This window comes from Naegleria lovaniensis, assembly GCF_003324165.1.
Source record: "Naegleria lovaniensis strain ATCC 30569 chromosome Unknown tig030, whole genome shotgun sequence".
Taxonomy (NCBI): domain Eukaryota; phylum Heterolobosea; class Eutetramitea; order Acrasida; family Naegleriidae; genus Naegleria; species Naegleria lovaniensis.
In genome coordinates this window covers 199,327-218,143 of record NW_025407852.1, presented here as the reverse complement: position 1 = coordinate 218,143, position 18,817 = coordinate 199,327, and the positions used below count along the sequence as shown (strand labels likewise).

At 37.6% G+C, this 18,817-nt stretch overlaps 11 protein-coding genes across 11 annotated transcripts; 5 read left to right on the top strand and 6 right to left on the bottom strand.

Annotated features, from left to right (window-relative positions):
• Positions 1–42: 42 nt before the first annotated feature.
• C9374_007658 (uncharacterized protein) lies at positions 43–1,272 on the top strand (the record flags this gene model as incomplete). Its single annotated transcript, XM_044697647.1, has 1 exon — positions 43–1,272. The coding sequence occupies one exon, from the start codon at positions 43–45 to the stop codon at positions 1,270–1,272; it is 1,230 nt and encodes a 409-aa protein (XP_044546282.1).
• Positions 1,273–1,357: 85 nt separating this feature from the next.
• Positions 1,358–4,176, bottom strand: C9374_007657 (uncharacterized protein; the record flags this gene model as incomplete). Its single annotated transcript, XM_044697646.1, has 6 exons — positions 1,358–2,031; positions 2,221–2,502; positions 2,577–2,998; positions 3,146–3,374; positions 3,506–3,772; positions 4,020–4,176. The coding sequence occupies 6 exons, from the start codon at positions 4,174–4,176 to the stop codon at positions 1,358–1,360; spliced, it is 2,031 nt and encodes a 676-aa protein (XP_044546281.1).
• A 447-nt stretch (positions 4,177–4,623) lies between these two features.
• C9374_007656 (uncharacterized protein) lies at positions 4,624–6,481 on the top strand (the record flags this gene model as incomplete). The annotated part of the gene is made up of 2 exons (XM_044697645.1): positions 4,624–5,243; positions 5,314–6,481. The coding sequence occupies 2 exons, from the start codon at positions 4,624–4,626 to the stop codon at positions 6,479–6,481; spliced, it is 1,788 nt and encodes a 595-aa protein (XP_044546280.1).
• Positions 6,482–6,918: 437 nt separating this feature from the next.
• C9374_007655 (uncharacterized protein) lies at positions 6,919–8,748 on the top strand (the record flags this gene model as incomplete). Its single annotated transcript, XM_044697644.1, has 1 exon — positions 6,919–8,748. One exon carries the CDS (start codon positions 6,919–6,921, stop codon positions 8,746–8,748), a length of 1,830 nt encoding a protein of 609 aa, XP_044546279.1.
• Positions 8,749–8,803: 55 nt separating this feature from the next.
• Positions 8,804–10,634, bottom strand: C9374_007654 (uncharacterized protein; the record flags this gene model as incomplete). Its single annotated transcript, XM_044697643.1, has 2 exons — positions 8,804–9,132; positions 9,230–10,634. 2 exons carry the CDS (start codon positions 10,632–10,634, stop codon positions 8,804–8,806), a joined length of 1,734 nt encoding a protein of 577 aa, XP_044546278.1.
• A 140-nt stretch (positions 10,635–10,774) lies between these two features.
• C9374_007653 (uncharacterized protein) lies at positions 10,775–11,455 on the bottom strand (the record flags this gene model as incomplete). The annotated part of the gene is made up of 1 exon (XM_044697642.1): positions 10,775–11,455. The coding sequence occupies one exon, from the start codon at positions 11,453–11,455 to the stop codon at positions 10,775–10,777; it is 681 nt and encodes a 226-aa protein (XP_044546277.1).
• A 165-nt stretch (positions 11,456–11,620) lies between these two features.
• On the top strand, positions 11,621–12,754 carry C9374_007652 (uncharacterized protein; the record flags this gene model as incomplete). Its single annotated transcript, XM_044697641.1, has 1 exon — positions 11,621–12,754. One exon carries the CDS (start codon positions 11,621–11,623, stop codon positions 12,752–12,754), a length of 1,134 nt encoding a protein of 377 aa, XP_044546276.1.
• Positions 12,755–12,886: 132 nt separating this feature from the next.
• Positions 12,887–13,381, bottom strand: C9374_007651 (uncharacterized protein; the record flags this gene model as incomplete). Its single annotated transcript, XM_044697640.1, has 1 exon — positions 12,887–13,381. One exon carries the CDS (start codon positions 13,379–13,381, stop codon positions 12,887–12,889), a length of 495 nt encoding a protein of 164 aa, XP_044546275.1.
• Positions 13,382–13,427: 46 nt separating this feature from the next.
• Positions 13,428–14,657, bottom strand: C9374_007650 (uncharacterized protein; the record flags this gene model as incomplete). Its single annotated transcript, XM_044697639.1, has 1 exon — positions 13,428–14,657. The coding sequence occupies one exon, from the start codon at positions 14,655–14,657 to the stop codon at positions 13,428–13,430; it is 1,230 nt and encodes a 409-aa protein (XP_044546274.1).
• A 741-nt stretch (positions 14,658–15,398) lies between these two features.
• C9374_007649 (uncharacterized protein) lies at positions 15,399–17,561 on the top strand (the record flags this gene model as incomplete). Its single annotated transcript, XM_044697637.1, has 1 exon — positions 15,399–17,561. The coding sequence occupies one exon, from the start codon at positions 15,399–15,401 to the stop codon at positions 17,559–17,561; it is 2,163 nt and encodes a 720-aa protein (XP_044546273.1).
• A 93-nt stretch (positions 17,562–17,654) lies between these two features.
• On the bottom strand, positions 17,655–18,781 carry C9374_007648 (uncharacterized protein; the record flags this gene model as incomplete). Its single annotated transcript, XM_044697636.1, has 3 exons — positions 17,655–18,383; positions 18,497–18,587; positions 18,642–18,781. The coding sequence occupies 3 exons, from the start codon at positions 18,779–18,781 to the stop codon at positions 17,655–17,657; spliced, it is 960 nt and encodes a 319-aa protein (XP_044546272.1).
• Positions 18,782–18,817: the final 36 nt, after the last annotated feature.

Here is an 18,817-nt window from a genome sequence, read left to right as displayed (position 1 = left end):
AAATCATGTTCAGCAACTCGCAAGAAAAACAGTCTGGAGCTAATGACCAACCAAGCTTCTCATTTAAATTCAGGTTTGTACCTTGAACCAATACTATCATATAAGCCTTATCAACCCACTTCAAGTGAGCCTTCATCTACTGTATTCAGCTTTCTTGATAATGGAAGATCAAGTACTCCAAATCAAACAGAGTCTCCAAGTCATCCGTCATCAAACTCTTTTAGCTTCCTGTTTAAGGAAGCAACAGCTAACAACTCTTCAAGCAACGATCTTCCAATCTTCATGAAGTCCTTTCTAAACAGCTCCCAAAGTGATAAAGCTGATATCAGTGTTCAGGAAGATGCGCCTATCTTCCGCTCCTCTTCTATGCAGGATGAATTGTCTGGTACCAATGTCCAAGGAACCAGCACAGGTAAACGATCCAATCAAGCGGCCAACACCATTGAAGACAGCTCTAACGAATCCAGCAATCCGACTTCTCATCCAATAGTAGTTCAACCTGCAGATGCTATCAACAATCTCTCACCAAACGGTCCACCTAGCAAAAAGCTAAAGACAGCCACTTTGAATGTTGCTTCAGAGAGCACCACGAATAGTGCAAACTCAGCCTCTCAAAAGCAAACTCCCGTTGAAAGAAGAGAAGGATCTGTACTTCCTTTCACCGCTCAGAAATTCTCGCTCAACTCTGCTCAGAAGCCACAAAGCATGCATCCTTCTTCAGAATCAAATCAAGTTTCTACACCGAAAAAAACTAATGCTTCAGTTGAAAAAAGCTCTCCAATTCCATCCTCGGTGAACAACAGTAGAGTGAGTCTTTCTGCCATGTCACCTCCACCAAACAAACCAACGATGGTAAGAGCAGCACTCACTCCCTCTAAGACTGCTGCAGCATCTCCCGATCAATCACCATTTAAGACTCCTCCAATATCTCAACCATCAAAGTCAAGCCAAGCGTCCTCCCCTGCTCAGGATAGTCACAACTTGTCTTTTGAACGAAGCGAGAAGATTGTAGCAAATCATAGATCTGAGTTAGAAGAGTTGAAGCTTGTTGAGAATCAGTTGAACGGAGTGAAGAGAAAAGACTCTGAGATGACTAAAACCATGGAAGATCTCCATGCAAAGATGCTAGAGCACAGCGATACCTTAAGAGCGCTATCCCTTAAGGTGTCCATCCTCACCAACAAGCTGCTCATGGCTGAGAGCCCAGCTTTCAGAGAAAGTATCGACAAGCTTCATCTCAAATATGCTGACCTTCTCAATAACAATCCATAGAGAAGCATTCCATTGTACTAACTAGCATATATGTTTGTGAATAATTTCACAGATAGTTTATATTAATACATACTACGATCAGTGATTAAGTGTACGTCAATTCCACCAAAGCTTTCAGTCCAGCTAATTTGAGCAAAGCAATGAATATTCCCATGATTCCTTCGCCTGCAATTAAACCGCTACTGACTGCAAAGAAATACTTGTTGTTCGTTTCTGGCCAACGTCGTTTCCATATTGTAAATAACATTGCACCAATAAACATGGTAATCGACTGTTTTGGTGGAACAATCATACCAATACCAAATGCAAGAGCGCTAGGGAAATATTGAGCCCAATTTGGTTTCACAATTTGTATAATCTTATAAATTACAGTGAGAACCACACCAAATACAACACCAGCAATGATACCATACACACTATTCGTTGGTAAGCCATTTGTTCCCTTACTCAACACTTCAGCAACAGCTTTCCAAGCATGTGCAGCTGGTGCTGGAAATGAAGAAGATCCAATCGTATAGGCAGTGTCATAGAGTTTGTAAATTGGAATACATGTAATGATACCAACGACGATACCAATAATTTGTGCAAAGAATTGTTTTCGTGGAGCAACTCCAATAATGTAACCAGCTTTCAAGTCATGCATCATATCACCTGCTTGACTGGCACCAGCAGAAATGATACCAGCACTGAGAATATTGGTAGCAGTTTGCTTGGGTGCAACTCCAGCAAACACAAATTGACCCACCTTACCCATACCACCTATCATGGTTCAACCCAAGCGTATAAATTCGTTTGAAAAATTTAAAATTCATGAATGGTATTATTGTTGAACAAGCAAAATAAGTTCAACCCAGTCAGTGAGTGTAAATTATGGAATAGAGTGGTACCAATAGTAAAAATTAAAAGTCATGAATCATTGACTCAAGCATCTATACACGCTCTACTTACCAACTGGATTGATATCAGTTTCACCTGTCGCTCTCGTTGCAACAATGGACAAAATAGCACTCAATGGAATGGCCAGCAACACAAAATACCATTTCAAATCAAACACAAAATGACCAATCAACATCAACAAGGTCGATGAAAAAATCAATCCAATAAAACAATACCACCATGGAATCATGTGAGAATCTAATTCATATTGCTCGTGATCCAAAATGACACGTTCTCCAAAATGTCTTTGAACTGTTCTTCCAGAACCTCGAATGGCCACTCTTCGTACCAATCCTACCAATGCTTGCCAAACAATTCTTGTCAAAAACAATAATGGACAAAGGAATCAGCAGTCATGATGGCCACACCGACCCAGAGAGTCCATCCTCGAGCTCCACTGAAGGAAGAAACTGGTCCTTTGGTCCATCCATTGGCATCGACAATTGGAGCTAAAATTCCCCATCCAACAATGGCTCCCAACAATAAGCTAGCAGTACTACGAGGTCCACTCAACATTCCACCTCCAATCATTAAGGGATCCATATATAAGGTAAATCCATAATCGTGGAGAATTTTAGGCATTGGAGGTTGTGCAATGGGAGGCACGAGAAAAATGATAAACGAATAAAGAGCGGAGAACACTCCCCAAAACACAAGCATTCTTGCTTTTTTCACAGTTTCATAGCCTTGAGCAAACATGGATTTGATGGTGGCTGCAGTGGCTGTACCTGTAGGAAATCTCAACTTTTCAATGACAATTAAATGTTTTCGGAGAGGAACTGCAAAATATCTATATTGGTAAGAACAAGGAAATTTTACATTATGGTTGATTGTACAACCATGGGAGTGAAAATAATAATAGAGAGACGAATGAATCAACGAGTCAATGAATATTTTGTGTCAAATATATAGATATTCATTGCAATGCTGTACTTACACTCCAAAGAAGGCAACGCTCAATGCCCACAAATACAATTCTCCAACGTTGTATTGAAATCCGAGTAATTTAAGAGCTGGTATGGAACTCACTAATCCAGCTGTTGAGGCCATAGTACCAGCACTTGATGCTGCTGTTGTCGTGATTATAGTTTCATATTTTGTAAAAGGACGACTTGGCCTAATTAATTTGAAAACTCCAATGCTCAAAATTGATGCGAAAATGCTTCCTAAATTATTGTTGGAACAGTGACGTATTTCATTATCAAATTCATGCATAATAATCATACAGAAATTCAAATAAAGACATTGTTATTTTAGTAAATGTCAAAAGTCAACAAGGTACCACAGTATGACTTACCTCCTTGTGTCCAACCTGTTCTCAAGCCAAAATTCACGTTCATGGCACCAACTAAAATTCCAATCAGTGCACCAACAGCAATGGCACGAAAAGTAAACTCTCCTCTCTCTTTGAATCTACCAACTTCTGTTGTGTCATTTTCGTCAAATTCTTCTTCATCGTCGTCATTGACTGATTCTTCATTTACATGGTCTTGTTGAGAAGAAGTCTGCTTGAGAGTACTTTCATCGTTCATTCGTCGTTCATGTTCATCGAAATGATCGGTTGCTGCATCATGTTAGCGTAAAATTATTATAATTGAACAAGAATTGTACACCATATTCAATGGTTACGATGAAACAGTGACGACATGGGTTGATTCCGTTCATGATTGAAAATTATTTCGAATATGAAAATTAATAATTAGTTGAATAATTATACCAATGAATGAAATTTCGGTTGGAAGCACGTAGTATTCCATCATGGAATCAACACGTGTTGTTGCATTAAACAATTATCCATCATCAATACAAACTTTTTCTAGAAGCCAAATGATCATCATCATCTCCATCTAGTAACACATAACCTGTTGATACCTTTCCACCATTATGTACAATATGATCCGATGTAGGTTGATCGATAATTTCAGCCTGTTGATGCACTGAATCAACACGATCACCTTCGCTCGACATGAATTTTTCTTCTGATTGATGATTGGAGAGAATTTGAATGAAATGGTTTTCATGACTTTTCAAACTTCAAACCCGATAAAATCTATTCACTGATATCATCTTCCATCAGTTGCCAACTACATGAACGTCTACAATAAATCTCCAATTTCAATATGAAAAAGACTCTGCTAAGTATTTCATCATCCAAGAGAGCAATTTGGTTTCTGGGTCATAACTCCAACGGCTTTCTAGCACCAAAAAATTATCACAACGTTGCTGTGGGGTTTGTGGTTGAGGAGACTCTCTATTTATTGACGCAAATTGGTTCATCAGCTTCCAACCAGATCCAAATAATATATATAAACAGGGCAATCATTGTATTATAGCATGTTGTTAGAAAGAGTGAGAAAACAAACCCGATACCAACTGGCATCGAGCTCGGCTGTACACACCTCATCGCCGTTAATAATGGCCAGCTCATTGTCGTCGTCATCCTCATTGAATGGAACAAACTCTCGGAACAAGAGTTCTTTTATTATTGGTACATCAATGCTCATGTTAATTGTAGTTTTAATTATTGTGAGCCTATTATCATTGAGAACAGAGGCAGCCTCGTCTCCACCAGCATATAAACAACAAAATCTCGAGATGGAATATAACGTAAAATCCAAAGTGAATCCAAATAACGCCCAATACGCATATGCTACATTGGTCAGTTCCGTGAGTTATTTGATGGGAGCTCTGGCCATGTACAAGAGCATTTTGGATTTGGGAGGACAATATGATTTGGTACTCATTGTTACCGGTAAACGCATGAACGACATTGTTAAAAACATTGAAGCATACAGAAAAGATCCATTATTGAGTAGAGTGCATATCTTTATTGCTTCATATATTGACAATCCTAATATGAAGATTCCTGAGCCTAGGTTTATTGACACCTATAACAAGCTACACCTTTGGAAACTTGATCAATATGGTTATAAGAGAATTGTTTTCATTGATGCCGATTGTATCGTATTCAAGAACGTTGACATTCTCTTCAATTGTGTGGGACCTGTTTGTTCCGGAAGTGATATGGGTAATCCGTAAGTGTCTGATTGATGATATTGATGATGGTATTGACATTTGCATTTTCATGTCGTTTTTGTTCAACAGTGAATTTTTCAATGGAGGAATGATTGTTACTGAACCAAGTACAAAAGTCTACGAAGATATGATTTCCAAGATGGGATCACCAGCATACAAGAGCTATGACGGAGGAGAACAAGGATTTTTGAATTTATATTTTGACTTCCCATACAAAGCTAAGGGCTGGGAATTGGAAAAAGAACTTGACGAGGCCAAAACAGAGGAAGAAAAAAAGGCCATCATGACAAAGTATACATCAGATGACGCCAAAGGAGTTTGGAGAATTCCCTACACTTGGAACACTGAAGTACCAATTTATTACTTTTTCAAATATGCTTGGCTCGTTAGATTGAAGAGAAAGATCAGAGTTATCCACTTCAATTTACCCATTAAGCCTTGGGTTTTCCTATCATTCCCAGTTCTCGATGGTAGTTACTTTTGGTACAAGTACGTGGTACAAATTCCACAATTCTCTATTGTTCCTCTACCTCTTGTAGGTCTGCTCCTAGCTGAAGTATTCTTTTTAATTTTCTCATTGACTCTTAGCAAGTCAGTATTCCCACTTCTCCTTTCTGCGGTTCTCCCAGAAAATTCTGGATTGATTGCAACGATTCACTTTAAATTGGTTCGAATATGGTCAAATTTGAAAAATAAGAAAGGAGCAAAGAGACCAATTTCATTTTATGAAAGGGCTAAAAAGCATGTACTGCTGACAATTTGGCCAATTGCTACTGTTGCCGTGACAGCGTTATTCTCCTTTTTAATTTATTTCAATTTAGTTGCCGATGCCTCCTATGACCCACATGCTCAATGGTTCTGTCTCTTTACCACTATCACCATTTTCAGCGTGATATTTTTGTCTTTCTATCAACAGTTCGTGAGGGAGCAAACCAAACAATGCATTCAAACCAATTTTGAACAGAGTCAATTACTAAGCGTTTCTGATGTTGCCACCCTCAACAAGAAAATTATTCCTTTCTTCTTTGCCTATAAGTTGGCAGTAATTATTTTGCCAACAATTGACTTTTTGGCAGTGTGTGCCATTATTTACCTGACCAGAGGTCTCTTCCTTCTCAACGTAGTTTTCATGGTTACTTTTGCTTTTTCTCATCTTGCATTGGTGTGGTTTGTGCTGAAGAATTTTGGAAAACAAACCATCTATTCTACCTTCAGAGAAATGGTGAAAGTCCAATAAACCATTTTAGATTCTCGTTGACATGGTAATCAATTTTTTTTCTCAATATTTACCACAACCATAAATGAGCAAACAGTCAACTAGATGGACAGAGCAAAAGGAATTCAATGTTAACAATGCAAGGACAAGATGATGAAAAAATTGGTGTACTAGCATTCTGAGATTCTGTGAATCTTTGAGGAGTTTACCAATGGCTGCTACTGATTTCGATCCAAAGGAAGATACAATTCGAATTCCGTTTTAAGGAAAATTTCAATCACATTAATTGATGCCAACAATTTTAAACATCATTTTTCAAAAGTACATTTTCAATCATACTCATGATTAAGACAAGGTACATAAGAGTTGTCTTTCAGTATCCTCACCACTGAACTGTCTCTTGTCAAAATCCAAAAACAAAACACTCTTTGACATCCAACAATTTTCAAAAAATAAAAATGGATCATTTGGAATACGCCATTCGTGATTTCGGCTTGCATCAATACGGGATCACTCCCACCTTGATTGTAATTTTATCTGCAAGTACCATCATCACTTCCATTGCATTGATCTTGATCTTTCGAAAACTCTCCAAACTTTCAAATTCCATTTCCAATCATCATCATTCTCACACGAAAATAGCCTCCTCCAATCATAATGAAACACCTCCTCCGATCAAGAAAGAATTAACTTTCCCACAACAACAAGATGAATTGCATTCTTCTTCATTTCAAATTCAAATACGAAAAGATTCTGAATTACCTTCCGAACAAGAATGTATTAAATTGTTAATTGAAAAGGAGAAATTTTCAATGGGAGAAATTTCGAATGGTGGAGTGGAAACATCACAAGAATCAGTCTCTTCTTCGGTACGAGCTTTTTGGTCATTGGGAGCTCATTCCACTCGAATTTCTATTCATAGCCTGTCAGCTGCCAAAAACGAGACTTCTCCTCCTGTGCGAAATGTGAAAGAAAGTGTGAAACACATGAAACAAGTCACTGTGGTTGGTGAAAAGAAATTTAACACAAGTGCTGTATTAACTCCAAGAGAAGGTACTTTAAATAACAAGGGAAATAATCGAAGATTTAGTACCAACAAGCGCTCTTCACTGGGTGGTGCTTTGAACAAGACAAATTCCACAAGTAACTCTCCAGTTGTGGTCGCTTATGGCAATGAATGTGTGGATCATCGAGCTGAATTTATTTTACATTATCCCTTAAAGAAATATTTGGATCAATATGTGAATGTGAATCATTTGGAATATCCATTTCATCCCAAACATGGAACGCCGTATTCTCATGCCGATTCACTACTGCCCTATTGTACCGAATTATTGGAAGAGAAAATTGTGAGAAAATCTGTCCTGGCAACACTCGACTCTGAATGTCAAAAAACACTCTTTTGTGCTCTTCCATTTTATTTATATTGTGATATTCCATTTAAGGGAAGATTGTTGGCAAGTGCGTTTGATGATTGGAATTATGATCGAGTGTACATGTGTTTGGAACATGTTTTACCCATTTTCAGTGTAGGTAAATGCAGTGGATTGAGTGTGGATTGTGGAGAATTATTTTCAGTTTCAGTGCCAGTGTATGAAGGAATTGCTGTGAGACAAGCTCTCGAAGCAATGCCTATTGCAGGATATACCATTGATGAGATTTTTCAAAAGATGTTGGAGAGAAATTTATGTACCAATGACACGACTTTGAAATTTACTTCGAGCACAGAAAAGGAAATTTTGAAGGATATTAAGGAAAAGATGTGTTGTGTGAAAACGTCAGCAACTAGTTGTCGTGTTTCGTCAAGTGATCTCACGTATGAACTTCCTGATAAGAGTGTTATTAGAATTCCAGAACAAGCAGCCAATATTCTCTCTGATTGTACAGAATACTTGTTTAATGCCAGAGTAGATGCAGACTTTTATGGACCATGGTCACAAAATAATTCCATTCAAGAGTGCGTGGTTAAATCTTTAGAAAAATTGTCACGAGTAGATATGGAAGCAAAAAATGCCATGACAAAGAATATTGTCTTGAGTGGTGGCACCTGCTTATTGGATGGGTTTGTGAATCGCTTTGCATCTGAGTTGGAAAACGCCATGAATCAAAATGAAACATTGAGAAAAACATTTATCAAGAAGGGAGAGTCAGAACACAATGTAAACATTATGACACGAACAAGAGACGATTCTGTGACATTGGGAGCTGATATTTTCATGTCATTGAACACTTTTAATGATTTGTGTGTGGTAGAGAGCAATATGACGAAAATGGAGAACATTTTCTAGTCACTACCAATTTTTCCATGTAGATGAAAATAACAATACTTGATTTATTTCTTGTCTATTTCTTGTCTGCATGTTTGTCTAAGGATTGTTTCAAAATGGCCAAAAACAAGAATGCTGGAATAAGCCAAATAAACAAAATCAAGAGCAATGTGTGAGAAGGAAGTTGGAATTTGCTGAGCAAGGCATACACTCCACTGGTTATGGAAATTCCCAAGTACGTAAAGGTAGAGAAAAAGCCCATAAATTCACACTTCTTGTTCACTGGAATCAGTTTGCTCATTAGCCCACGTGCCACACTTGCATTCCAAGCGTATAAAAATCCAACAAGAAGGAATTGAGCAAGAACAGCATATCGATTGACTTTAAGGGAGATGGTAATAAAAACTGTTTCATAATTTCATAGGTGTGAATGAATTTCAGTGATACGGGGTAGCCAATGAGCAATATTTAGTGTGCACATGTAACAACTCTAAATACTTACTGGAAAGTGTCAATGCTCCAAATAACGAATTTTGTGCTGCCAGCACATAAATATCATTAAATTTGAATAACCTTTCAAAAATAACACCTCCAATAACACCTCCTACCATAGCAACTTTAAAGTAAAGGTTCAATAGTACTTCTTGTTCCAAAGAAAAATGGTAAATGTCGATGAACAGAGGTCCTAAATAAATGGTCACAACAGTACCGGCGGTAGAAAAGAATAAATATGAAAGAAGGAAAATCCAGCAGTGATAGTACTGCGTGTTTGTTCTCCAATTTTCAAATGTCTCAGAAAGAGCAATAAACGAGTTCTTGACAACAGTAACAATTTTTCCTAATCCTCTGAGAGCTTTGGGTAATCGATTGAAAATTTGAGGTACTTCTAATTCCTTTTTCATAATGATAGAGGAAGAATTTAGCTCTGTATCTGGATTTAGAGTTACTCTGTCAACACCATTTGGGCTCAAAAACACGAAAAACGAAACTAAAATTGTGAAACATGTGAACACAAGGACCCACCAATTCTCTCGAGTAATTTCCCATATATCTCCAGAAAATACGGTTTTTGGTGTGAATGCTAAAATCAACAATCCCAATAAATTCACTCCAAACCCAATAAAATTACCTGATAAACTCAAAATCATCATATTTTTCTTGTCAAAACTTGGCAATAATGCATTATTGTTCATGACAGAAAATCTCAAAAAGAACATTGCAAGAATATACACAACCTCGCAAATTGCTAAATGTGTCGTCATGTCTTCACTTGTTGCATTCGGTAACTTGTCTGTGAAAAACAGCCCTATCGTTGCAATGATACCCAAATACATGGTGACCATCATGGAGGCCCTAATAATTTTCATGTTATCTACCAAAGATCCGAGAATTGGCAATGAAAGAGCACTTGCCAACGTTGTCACAGTATTTGTAATTGAAAATGCTGTTGAATAGTCAGAACCTCCATTCACTGAAACATTATGCAGAATTTTAGGGTATAAAGCAGAATATACAATTGTATTCAACACATTAAACACAATGCTAAATGCCAGCCATCCTATTGAGCTCTTCACCACATTAAATAAATTCTGAGCCCTACTGGTTCGTTGATTTTTCAATGAACCCTGATGATGATTTGGATCCTCTTCCGATAAATCACTAAAACTATCATGATGATCATAAAAATCCTTTGGATTGGAACCATCATGATGAGAGCCTATAGGAAGAGGAGGTACCAACGTGGTCGTAAATGATGATCTCACTACAGACTGTTGTTGATGATGATTATTTGCCAGTGAAAGGCTTGAGGAGGGTGTTGTTGTTGTTGTGGTAGTTGTTGTTGTGGAGTTAATCAAGAGGGGCGTTGAGGAATTGAGTTTCGGAGTTGTCGGTTGTTGAGCAGCCATTTTTTAACACCGTTGCGACACACCTTGTACTAAAGAATAATGAAAATGAAAATACTTTATGTGAGCAAGTTAAGATGAATGACGTGTTTGTTATTGTTGTTATGATTATTGTTTTGTTTGTAGGATGGAACAATGTTCAATTAATTCTGACAACAACATTGGTTCGGGTTGTAACGACTTCTTTCGAAATACAAATACCTTAAAGTTGGATTCAGATCTGGATCTACTCCAATGATATCTCTTCCAGTGACTGATATAAAGATGTGTCTTTTCATATCAATACATTGTAATGTTTCCAAATATTCAGAAATATCATCTAGTATTGAGAGTTTTTCAAATTGAAAAGGACCAGCCTCAACATTTCGAACTGTATTCCTCAAATGACATCCTTGCCATTTCAATCCATGTATAAATTCAATAAGAACTTGGGGAATTTCCTGCCCGGCATGATAATACTCTTTTCGTTGTCCAAATTCCTCTATTGTTGTAATTCCTTGTTTTTGGAGAACAGAGTAGATGAGAGGAATTAATATTCTCCCGTTCTTACTAGGATTGGAGTGGAAAGAATGTTCCATGAAATGATTGGAAGCAAGTGGTGGAAGAGATCTCACTAAAACTTTACGAATTTCGCTTTGATCAATTTCATAGTCTTGCAGGAGAGAAAGAGTAGAAGATTTGCAAAAAGTAGAATCCAGTCGACTGCAACTATGACTCTTGTACGATTGAGATAACTGTAAACGTCGACGTCGGTGTTTCTTATTCATTTCGTTGTGGTTGCTAATGATCGAATCATCTTGAACGATGGAAGAGGAACGGGTCATTCTCTTTTGTAGTGACTGTTCAAGGTTATCGTGGTTGAGATGGAGTGACATTGTTTTATGTCAATTTTGTAATTCATGAGTTGCAGGTTGAAATAATAAACAATGAAGCCCGCCAAAATTCGTTGATTTACAGTTTTTAGGCCATCAAATTCAAATTTAAAAAAAATGTTTCCATTCACTGACACGGAGCAGAAAGAGAGATTGGCCATTGAGAGACGAAGAATGGCAGAGGAGGAGCGGAAAAAGAGAATATTTGATCCGAAATTAAGAACAATGGGTGTTGATGTTCCGGGAATACAATCTCAAATTGAGGAGAAGGAGCTACTGAAGAAGAGAGAGCAAGAGAGAGACTTGTTCTTTGATAAAGCTGCCCTCACCAATGTCAAAGTTGCAAACATTATTGAAAATCAACACAAGGAAGCAAAAAAGCATTACCTGAAGGATATTAACGAATTTAGACAGACAGAGCAACATTTTGAAACCAGAAGAGAATTTGATTTGAACGATCCCAAATACTTGAAGAAAAGCCAACCCGCTAGAATTGGTGACAACGATCCGACATTAAGCATTTCTGGTGGGCAAATCATGCATGGAGAAGACCTCGGTAAAAAGGATCGAGTTAAATCGCAACAACAACAATTAAGAACTTGGGTTTCAGAGCAACTTGCTGAAAAGCAAGTGATTAAGGAAAAGGAAGACTTGGAAAAGAAGATGTTCGAGCAAAAAGAAATGGAGGTTCAGTTATTGGCATACGAATTGAGACAAAAAGAGCAACAACTCAAGCAAGAAAAGGAAAGGTTACGGAAGGAATTCAATATCGAGCAATGGAATGAAAAAGAGGAGCGTGAGAGGGTCATTAGGGAAAAGGAAGAGCTTGACAAGCTGGAGGAGATACAAAATCAGCTAAATAATCACGTGTTAAATGAAAGCTTCCACACTACCATTCATGCAAATGACCCTTCTAGATTTAGACCTGACCATTTTAAACATCTACGAGAGGATCAATATGAGCAAATAGAGAAAACAAGACAAGCTCAATTGCAGGAAATTCGCGAGAAACGGGATGCAGAAAGTCTTACTCAACAGTACTGGGATAAAAAACGAATCTTAGAGTCCAAAATGGCAGTACTCTCTCAACGAGAACAGGAGCGAGCAAAGAAGCAACAGGCAGCAGAGTTATTGGAATGTCACAAAAGACAAGCAGAGGAGAAAAAGCTGAAAGAAAAGGTTATCAATCAGGTGTATGCTAATCAAGTCACTGAGGACTTTTTTGACCGCTTTAACCAAAGCAGCCGCTAAGTGTAAATAAATTCACCCATGTTGGTGTGCAATAACATCAATTTAGGAGATTTAACGTTTGTATATTTAAATAAATAGCATACAAATACAATATCGAGCAAACATAGTAGCGATTAAAGCTCTCAGTTATAATTATTTCTTACATTCATCAACTTCAACTTTTTCATAATTATCGTCAAGATAGCAAAATTTTGCAATTTTAGACATTTTGTCCTCTAACAATTGTTGATATCTATCGAGATTGTAGTAATATTTATCTTGCAAACATGCTTGCCCTTCTTTTGGTATGTCTTGTAACAGGTTTGGTACTTGTGGTACTATTGGTTTTGCTTTTAGAGGTTGTGTATTCCGCTTCTTCCTTGTTGAAGATGATGATGATTGAGTGTGATGATTTGATGCCTTCTCCGATGACTCGGTTGGATTTTGTTTTCGCTTCCTAGTTGTTGATGATGCTGTATTGTTGTTTTTGGCTGGCTTCGGAAGTGGTTGATCAGTTGCTTCAATGCACTCCAGTCCCTTCTTGGTACACCGCTCACACGGCCGTTTCATATCACACCGAAGATGAGCCTTTCGACACCAATGACAAGCACGACCAACCTTTCCTCGTCGGTTCTCTCCTCGAGTCATTTTTTCGTTTTTGATAAGGTCTTGTTTTTTATTTTCGCAAGAACTCTTAATCCTTCTTCGTCTTTTTGAACGTGTAGGTGGATGGACTAGCCTGGAGTGAATGTGCAGTAGATAAAGGCTTGCTTTGAAGTATTTCTTTCGCAGTCCTGAATTCATTCTTTTTGGGAGTGGTGAGTGGCTTCTGGTTAGCTGATTGTAGTTGATTATGGTCCTCTTGGTTGGATGATTTTCGTTTCAGAAGCCTCACATCTGGAGTCACTGGTGATATGGACGGTGCCAATGAATTAGCATTGTTGTTTGATCCAGAATTTGATTCGTTCCTTACTTGTTTTTTGAACGTAAATTGTCGTCTTGGCTCGAGCTTATTTGAATTGGAGGCAAAGTGTGTCGAGAAGGGGTTAGTGAGATTCACTTGGTTACTATTTGCATCAGAAGATACAACATTTTCTTCGCTGCAAATATTCTTCTCGAGCGGTTTACGAATCTGCTTCATCTCCTGACTCAAGTGTTGCAACTCATCTTGCAAAGCATCTCGTAGTTTTTTCTTTGATTCTACTTGTTGAGTGAGATTATGCTTGCGCTGCCGTAAGTCTCTCAATTCCAAATTGATCAACTTCATTTGTTCGTTGCATTGTTGCTGCTCAGCTAGCAACAATTGATCCATGCGCTCTCTTTGGGTGTCCTTTAATTTCTCTGCATTTGTTCTCATGATAGCACTCAACTGGTCGTCTAGTTCGTACAAAGTATCCTGAATATGAGAAGTGCTTTCTTCCAGATCTTTCAGCTGCTGTTGCATGTTCTTTTTTCTTTCATTCATTTCGGAAAAGGTATTTCTAAGGCTAATAGTTTCTTCTAACATGAGTTGTTTCATCTTATTTGATCGTTGTAATTTGGTGTTGTACTCTTCCGCTTTGAGAGAAAGTTGATCAAGTGATGAATCGCATTTGTTGCATGTTTCTTCTGTTTGTTTCTGCTCTTCTTGCATCAGGGATTGTACATGCAACAGCTCATTGTCCTTCATCTTTAGTTTCCATTCTAGTTCAACCGTTCGTTGCTCGAGGTGAGCTCTGTGCTGAATTTGTTGTTCAATGAAGGCTTTCGTTTGTTGGATATCGTTTTGGTGTTGTTCCAACAAGGACGTGAAGCGAGCCTTATCCTTTGCTGCTTTGGAACATGCTTTCGTTGTGATCTCGTAATCCTTCTTCAACTTGTCCAGATTCAAACAAATCTCTTCAATGGACAGAGTGGATGAGGGAGCGGCCTCAATCAGGGACATTTTTTAAGGTGAGTTGTTCATTTGTAATTGCAGAAATCGACCTAAACATGCAACTTAGTTTTGTAGTGAGAACATCGAACAGGAAGCACATTAGGAAATGTACAAAGTATTGCCCATCAATTTTATTGGATATTTATGTACATGGAGTGCTGTGAATGGAGAGAAATATGGCAGGATTGAACGTGAACAGTTTCTGAACGATCATAACAAGTAAAATGGCGTTAACCATTTCATATCGATGTCTAGGGTACTGTGTCAGATAAAAACCATTAATGATTGTGAAGGGCTCAAAATCAAATCGCAACTTGAACAGGAAATACAACAAGCAGATTTATTCTGTAGAGCTCACGCAGGAGATTACAAATCGTTGACCTTCCGAATTGATTATTTCTTTTGAAAAATTAAAAATTGCGTATTTACAGTTATAAGATCACCCATGTAGAAACGTAAAAGCTTTATTAGCGAGGCCAAAAATTAATGGATGTGCATAGAAAATTAAGATCTAACAAATTGAGAGAGCAAATTCAGTATTTAAAGGATTTACAAGAAAGCGTTATGGAAAGAAATCTTTCTGTTCGGGCTCCTCATCTCAAAATTCTCAAAATGGTTGGCAACCAAATATAGAATGCGGAAGGTTTAGCAGAAGGACCTGTCACTGTGTTGAAACGACATCACACATCCGTCATCATTCCAAACGTTGTCCATCAAAGACAATTAAACTTGACACAAAATCACAACAAAATGCCAAGAAAGCGCACCAGCAACACAAGCACAAAATCCAACATTCTCCCCACACCCTCTCCTGAGACAAGTAAAACCACAAACACCAAACGAAAGAAAGGTGAAGATGAACCATCCACTTCGACCTCACCATCGGCCAGTGGTACCAAAAAGAGAAAAAGTAATTCCAGTGCAAGCAGTAGTGGCAGTGGAGCAAGTGCCAAGCCATCCACATCATTTGTTCCAAAACCTTGGCATTTGGAAGTACAACCAAAAATTGTTGAAAAGCTCTTCCAAGACGTCTATGTCATTCCAGATTATCAGCGTCCCTATGCTTGGGAAGTGAAGAACATTATTGATCTGTTGAAAGATATTCATGATGAGTACAAACAGCAAAAACAAACCTCGAGCTACTTTATTGGATCCATTGTTCTCAAACAACCTTCAGTCGGTGAGAGAAAGCAAGTGATTGATGGTCAACAAAGACTCATTTCCCTCTCGATTATTCTTGCCATGATTCGACATTGTCTCAAAGCATGGAGTCCCATAGACATTCAAGAATGTTCAACCATTTCACACATGTTAGTCGATACGGTCTATCATCATGGAGGTAGAATCCAAGTACTCAATGATAGAGGAGTGGCCAATACTAATGACACGTTCTTTCATAAATATGTACTCCAAGAAGGTGGTTTTGAACAAATGTTGAACAAAGTTGGAAAAAAGTCGATCGACCTCAAGATTTGCAACATGGATGGCCTTATTCAAGATTTGGAGGAGAAGAAAATTGTCTACTCTGCTACTGCCATTAATTGTGCTACGAATTACATTCATGTCTTTCACAAACTCAAAAAGTATTTCCAGGAAAATTGTGACGAATTAATCAACTTTTTCAAATTCTTCACCAAGAATTGTGTTGTGGTAGCTATTGAAGTTCCTGCAGACGCTGATGAAATGAACATCTTTGGAACATTGAACCTTAGAGGAAAAGATTTGTCTCCAATGGACAAGTTGAAATTAGATTTTGGTGTGAAATTTAGTTGCAGTATGGATGGTGGATTTGATGAGACTGAAAATGAATTACCTACCGTGGCACATTGGAATAAGATATCCCAAGAGTTAGGTGAAGAAGATTTTACATTGCTCTTCGAAACGATTTATCAACTCAAACACACTCCAACCAATGTCAAGACGAAAGAGAGAAATTATGTTGGACTTTTTGAAGAGATTGTTGAAGATATTAAGCAACACTATTCTCAAAACTCGGCTCAAGAATTTTTAGGTTCTACTTTCATGAAACATTACATGCAACCTTTATTCGTTGGATCTCAATCACGATTCTCCCACAAAAGACCAGAGTGCTTTAAAGCAAATATGAATATTCAGAAATGTCTAAGCAGAATCAATTTTATAGCAGACAATTATTTACCAAAGGATCAAAAGCAGTCCTCTAATATTGTAGTTTCAATTCTATTGGCAATGATTATCTGTCATAAAACTCACCAGAAATTTATGACATTTGACATTTCAGAGCTGAACCAAGGTTTGATTGAAAAACTTATCACACTATGGCATAACCACGTCATGTTAGTCTGTTTGTGCGACACTGGAAAAGTGAAATTCAAAGACATGATGAAAGAAATTCAAAGTATTTTAAAAGGCCCTAAAAGAAAAACAGTGGATGCAGAAGTTGAAAAGCTTTTACTAAAGGGAAAAAGTAAAGGAGCCGACGATAAGGTGGATTTCACTAAATGGGAGGAAAAGATTCAAAGACAAGTTCATGAAGGGTCAACCAGTGAAAGAGACAAAAAACAAACTTCAAGAATGATGAAAGTTTTTGAAATAATTCTTCCAATCATTAACGACCATCTAGGAAATACCAGTGAAAAGGAAATTTTGTACGATCCATCATGGAAAATAGTCAAGATATTTAGAGAAAGTCAATCCAAAAGGGAAAGCAAAGATAAGAAAATTGGAAACTTTACACTTGTCACAGCCAAACAAAAAGACGAAGCCAAAAAACTCTCCACCACCGACCTCATTAAGAAATTGCAAAAAAAGAATGGCTTGATTATTAACAACTCTAGCAACCTTCCTCAACAATTCAACCTTGACGAATGTGAAGAGAGAACAGAAATGTTTATCGAAACCATTAGGGCTATTCTTGATTTGAGAAAGAATTAAGTTGTTATTCATGGATCCACGTCCATTATTGTACTTTAAAATTTTATATATATAATTTATATTCTCGTATATTTTCAAAGGTTCTCAGTTAATTCATTGTGAAGAGGAATTCTGAATTTCTGCCATTCTTGCTTTAATCTTTTGAAGTGCTTCTAATCCTCCCAATGCAATAGAAATTCCACATTCTTCTGAGAAGTGAGATGGGAAATCAGAATCTGTAGGATTAATCCTAATCAATGTTCCTTTTGCATTTTTCGAAGATGCATGAAATCTTGACACTTTTGATTCAGATTCCATACGAACAGTAGGTACGCCTTTTCCAGCTCCAATTTCAATCACTACAAGATGAGATCCAAACTTGTACATGGCTTTCACAAATTTTGTTAATCCTTCCTCTTGTTCGTCACATCGAGAAGAAATCCAATGCGAATCTCCGAACATTAAAATATTGGGTCTTGCAAGAGCTCCACAGTCTTGACATCGTGGCAAACATTTTGTATCGACCTTAAATGTTTCAGGATCCACATGAAGAGGGTATTGTTGTTCAGGAGGACAAGTTTTGTTATGTTCCTCAACGGTGTAAATTTTTTCATCACATGGTTTCGTACATTGCATGTGTAAAATTGATCCGTGACATTCTACAATCTTGTTGGAAGGAAACACTTGTGGAAAGTGACCATCGACATTGGATGTGAACACATAGTAATCTTGAATGTGCGGTAATTGAGAAAATTCTTTGAGAATGTAATATCCTTCGTGTGGCTTCTTGGTAGTATACAAATCATATCTATGACCGAAAAATCCATGAGCTAGTGTAGGATCCTGTGTGTCAATGATCACAATCGGAAATATTCAAATTGTTCAATAAAATTTCAATAATATTATTGCATTATTTACAATAAAATTACGAATAGAAATCGTGAATATCATCATACCTTATCAAACCAAGTCGGATTACTCATTTGATGAAATTCAAGTCCTAATTTTTGCATTGGAGGATAGGCTTTCCAAAATCCATTCTTTCCTCTGCATGATGCATCGATGTGTGTGAATTGACTGACACCAACTTGTTGAACTTACCTAAAATCAGGTAAACCCGAATCGACTCCCATTCCAGCACCAGCTGTGAAATACAGATGAGAAGCAGAAAGAATTGCCTTGGCTGCCTTGTCGATCGCAGCATCCGAGAGTGAACTACTACAAGATGACTTGGAAATCATTTTTTTTGAATGAATTCCACCACAAACTACGCCTGA